We start from the raw sequence: 3,419 nt of genomic DNA, 5'->3' as shown, positions 1-3,419 counted from the left end.
GAGTGTGTGTATTGTAGTGTACTAGTAGTTACTGGTAAAACCACAAATAAAAACAAATCATTACTAGTGCTAGTATAAAGTCACTGTACAAAGTATATATACAGGAACCAGTTAATTGAATTACAATCACTCATTCCTAGAATGATGACTTGATCACACTTGTCTATATGACTACCCAGGGACCACAGGAACCAATTATAAATGGGAAAACAATCCCAACCACAACTAATACTATTAGTATGATTACTATAATAACTTACCCTGTTACAAAGCTCATCAAAGTGGAAATATGCCAAGTCAGCACATGACTGGTCTATGAGTAGCTCTCGTCCTAAAAACTTTAACTTGGTCCGTGAAATAACTAAAAGAAGAGAAAGGGAATTAAGAAAGAAGGTCTGGGTCAGACTTCAGTTAGTGGAATAAGATTAATTCTGAGTTTAATGAGCATAATTTCGTCCTACCCATCAAAAAATGAGTGAATTATTGGTCGTAATGCTTAACTTATCATCTTATAGTACATTTACATGTACATCATGTGCAGTGTGTGTGTGTGTGTGTGTGTGTCTGTGTGTGGTTACAAACCTTTTCCTTTGCTTTGACAGAGTTCAGTAAATAATTGGAACAATTTAGAATTATTGATAGTTGAATTAGGACTGGACAGTAGACATACAGTTACAGTACAAGAAAGAGAAACAACAAGAAATGAAGTCATTGATTCATTAATTGCTACTGACTCACACTAAATACACTCCTTCAGATAATAATAACTTCTTCCTGTCAACTGAATCCAATTGGATAATAGTACAATGATCCTATCAATAAATGAATATTTATTAATAATTAATAATTAATAATGTGTACATGTACCTTTAGTACATCAATAAATGGGAGAAAGTTACCCCTCTGTAGACCATTTTTATATAAATCTAACAATGATAATAAATAACAATAACAACAACAACAACAACAACAACAACAACAACAATAATAATAATAACAATACATGTATATCAGTACATACCCTCAGGGTGTCTGTTAGAAGTAGCTACAACAGTGACTCCATTATTAAATAATGATGTGAAGAGACTTTTAAGTATCATAGCATCAGTGATATCAGTAACCTAATGATGAAGGATAGGCCATCATACACTGTATGTACATTATGTAGGGAAGGAATGGAGGAGTATAAAGGAATGGGTATTATTATTATTAGGAGAGAAGGAGAAGGTATTGACTGAATACTAACTTGAAACTCATCAAAGCACAATAGTCTGACATTAGTAGCAATGTCACTGGCCACATGACCAATAGGATCATACAGTCTAACTGATCCACCTGATGATGACTTTGGTAATAACTGCTTGAAAGAATGGATCCCTTTATAAGAAGAAAGGGATCACATAAGGACATCAATATGTATCAGATAATGTAATAAAAATTTGGGGTGATTTCAGAGCCATTTTTTGAGAAAAACCATGGGCTATAGCCTTGGGTATTTTTCAGAATTTTGCCATTTTCTTAAAATGGCCGTAACTTGAAAAATTGAAGTCAGAATCAGCTCAAACTTTCTACACAGCATAAGAACATCAATATGTATCAGATAATGTAATAAAAATTTGGGGTGATTTCGGAGCCAATTTTTGAGAAAAACCATGGGCTATAGTATAGCCTTGGGAATTTTTCAGAATTTTGGCATTTTCTTTAAAATGGCCGTAACTTGAAAAATTGAAGTCAGAATCAGCTCAAACTTTCTACATAACATAAGGACATCAATATGTATCAAAAAATATAATTAAAAAATTGGGGTGATTTCGGAGCCATTTTTCAGAAAAAACCATGGGCTATATAGCCTTGGGTATTCTTTGAAAATTGGTCTATTTTTAAAATGACCACAATTCAAAATTAATTTTTTAAAATCACCTCAACATTTCTACACAACATTTCTACTGTACACAAGTACATGTGTATATTATTGGTAATTTCACAGTCACTGAAGTAGTGGGCCTAGCTACCCTACTGACAGTAGTGATGAATGGTATCACCACATAGAGTATAGTGATCATCATATAGAATATGAAGAGGCCATCATTGGTAGGATCATTGAGTGACAGATATGATAAATGGAATATATAAGTGAACACAACTCCACAAGTAACAGTCCTAGCTGGGAATGAGGAGGTCTTATCACTGCAGCCTTGAGGAAGAGGAAGAGGAGGAGAGAAAGGATGAGTGCTTTAAAGTTATACCTTACTAATAGTGTATGTACTGCTATTCCAAATTTGCCAAATTTAACTACCTCTAAAATTTCCTTCTATACAATAAATGCTAAATTTACTTGTACATGTACACATTAATGACTATTAACAGGGGCGTATCTAGGATTTGAAGGAGGAGGGTGCTGAGGGCGCGCGAAGCGCGCCGCGATTTTGGCCACACCCATTTTTACGGCGGTTAAATGGCCTTTTCCTGCATTTTCGTCAATTACGGGTGGGGCCAAGATCATTTCAAGCATACTGCTATGTTACTGGTACTTCTGATTGCTCCTTAAAGCACTGGAATCTGCTGAAATCATGATCAGGGGGCTAGATAACTTTGTTAAGAGGCTTGGTAGTGATGCAAGAGTCCAGGAGTTCAGTAATTTTTTCTGAGCCCAGCCCTGAGGGGGGTGCTCAAGCCCCCTCAGCCCCCCCCTAAATACGCCTCTGATTAATATCAGCTAAAGTTAGTAGACCGAACCCCTCAATATACAGTGTACATTAATACTGAGCGTTTTGATAGCCATTCACCAAAATAAAAATAATCTGTCATTTCGAGCCATTATGCGCATGCTCAATGGCATGTGGCCACAAATTCGCCAAATTTAGCTCCTCCAAAATTTCCTTCTATACTGTAAAATCTCTTGCTTAAGATGCTAATACTAAACCATTACTAGACATAATAGTTAATCATTACATTACTTAATAAATATTTAATTTCATTACGTACTATCTTAGCCCTGTTGATCATGTATGGCCTGAACCTCCACAGTAGTCTCTTTGGTGCTTGTGATATTATTAATAAAACAATTGATTGACATAACACTGACAGTACAGCTCTATCCAACCCAGTGTATATTAATAAATATGGAAGAAAAGCAGCAACTTCAACTGAAAATATTGCTAGGAGAGAGACAGAGAGGAGAAAGGAAGATATTAAAGAGTATATGTACATGTATTGATTAAAGCCGGATTACAATGTTACGCTAGTCCTGACGTTTCATTGACACAGGAGTTGAATTTAGTTCAACTCTAGCATAAAAAGGTCAAACCACCCACGCTTTTGATTAAAATTTGACGGTACGTTGGCCTAGTGTCATATTATAAACCTTTATGCTACTGAATACATGTACATGAACATTTAAGACAGTATGGCACTGACAG

At 35.4% G+C, this 3,419-nt stretch overlaps 1 protein-coding gene across 2 annotated transcripts; it reads right to left on the bottom strand.

The window, feature by feature from the left end:
• Positions 1-19: 19 nt before the first annotated feature.
• LOC109588775 (lactation elevated protein 1-like) lies at positions 20-3,157 on the bottom strand. 2 transcript variants are annotated; one of them, XM_020004890.1, is made up of 8 exons: positions 2,986-3,157; positions 2,013-2,194; positions 1,247-1,377; positions 1,022-1,121; positions 868-926; positions 739-812; positions 583-653; positions 20-361 (listed from the first exon to the last, which is right to left on the bottom strand). In XM_020004890.1, the coding sequence occupies exons 4-8, from the start codon at positions 1,098-1,100 to the stop codon at positions 81-83; spliced, it is 564 nt and encodes a 187-aa protein (XP_019860449.1). In that variant the 5' UTR covers positions 1,101-1,121; positions 1,247-1,377; positions 2,013-2,194; positions 2,986-3,157; the 3' UTR covers positions 20-80. The 2 variants fall into 2 exon arrangements, with proteins under 2 accessions (XP_019860449.1, XP_019860450.1); XM_020004891.1 differs by lacking the exon at positions 2,013-2,194.
• Positions 3,158-3,419: the final 262 nt, after the last annotated feature.

Source organism: Amphimedon queenslandica, unplaced genomic scaffold, assembly GCF_000090795.2.
Source record: "Amphimedon queenslandica unplaced genomic scaffold, v1.1 AMPQUscaffold_11868, whole genome shotgun sequence".
Lineage (NCBI taxonomy): Eukaryota > Metazoa > Porifera > Demospongiae > Haplosclerida > Niphatidae > Amphimedon > Amphimedon queenslandica.
Note: the sequence above shows the minus strand (reverse complement) of the source record. Positions and strands in the feature narration are given on the sequence as shown.